This window comes from Perkinsus marinus, assembly GCF_000006405.1.
Source record: "Perkinsus marinus ATCC 50983 genomic scaffold scf_1104296955912, whole genome shotgun sequence".
Classification (NCBI taxonomy): Eukaryota; Perkinsozoa; order Perkinsida; family Perkinsidae; genus Perkinsus; species Perkinsus marinus.
In genome coordinates, this window is record NW_003207658.1 from 1 (window position 1) to 1,013 (window position 1,013).

The following is a 1,013-nucleotide window of genomic DNA, read 5'->3' on the forward strand; positions in this document are numbered from 1 at the left end:
TGCTTGACAATAGCTCAATAAGACAGGCTCCTGTGGCGATTGATCGACTGATGCATGCAGGCTCGCCAATAACAGAGCGACATTGAAATCCATCTCCGATCTGTTGAAACTACCAGTAGGAGCCAGAAGGGCCTCAATATGGCCACCACACTCGTAGACATTGAAGAACAGCCATGCGAGCAGACACACAGCTACGCTCCTATCTAGCTGTGGGGACATGGCCAGAGCCAGCTGCCAGTGAGTGGCAGTAGGAAGGCGAGATACGCCTTCCAGGGACGATGACAATAGCCCGGCAGGTAGGGAGCCGGTGAGAACTAACTTAGCGAGTCGGCCACCACCGTCTACACTCAGAATAGCAAGTCGTAGTTCTGGAGAGTTTATGAACAGTTTTCGGATCTCCGGACAAATGTTGTTGTCGCTCAACTGTTCGACGAGTTTAGCACAGAGAGCAACGCCCTCCTTAACAGAGCGGGCGTTAGCCGAGGCCTCGAGTAGAGTATGGACCACTTTAATTCCCTCATCTGGGGGAAGGGAGGGATGAAGATCAATCGCTGCTCCGAGACAGGGCATGACTAAGGCGATGTCAATACCGCTGCGGACTGAATCAACAACACTAATGAGCAGCTCCGTCGCATCGACAGGACTGTTGAGGAGGCTACAGCAATCAGCAGCCATCTGGAGGATCCTGTGGCTCCTCGGAAGATGATTCATACGAGCCAGGGCAGCGCCAGCACGTATCATGTTAGGGAGGCATCGGACTTGACTTGGGCCGGTCAATAGGACTACCTCAGCGAGCGGTTCAACGGTCGAAGGGTGCTGACCTACTGCCTTAAGGAGGCTCCCTAAAGCACCCTGGCATACACAGCTGCTCAGGCGACTCGCCAAGGCAGAGTCCGCGCACAAGAATGACAATACACAATGGCTCGCGGCAGCAACAACATCAGCTTGTTGGAAGAGGACAGCAGTTCAACTCCTCATTCGCATGGCTTATGATGGGCTGTGTCCTCTGACGG

General features: G+C 53.9%; 1 protein-coding gene across 1 annotated transcript; it reads right to left on the bottom strand.

The window, feature by feature from the left end:
• Positions 1–113: 113 nt before the first annotated feature.
• Positions 114–741, bottom strand: Pmar_PMAR013521 (hypothetical protein; the record flags this gene model as incomplete). The annotated part of the gene is made up of 1 exon (XM_002775346.1): positions 114–741. A coding segment is annotated over one exon (628 nt), but the record flags the coding sequence as incomplete, so codon positions are not given.
• Between the last annotated feature and the right edge of the window lie 272 nt (positions 742–1,013).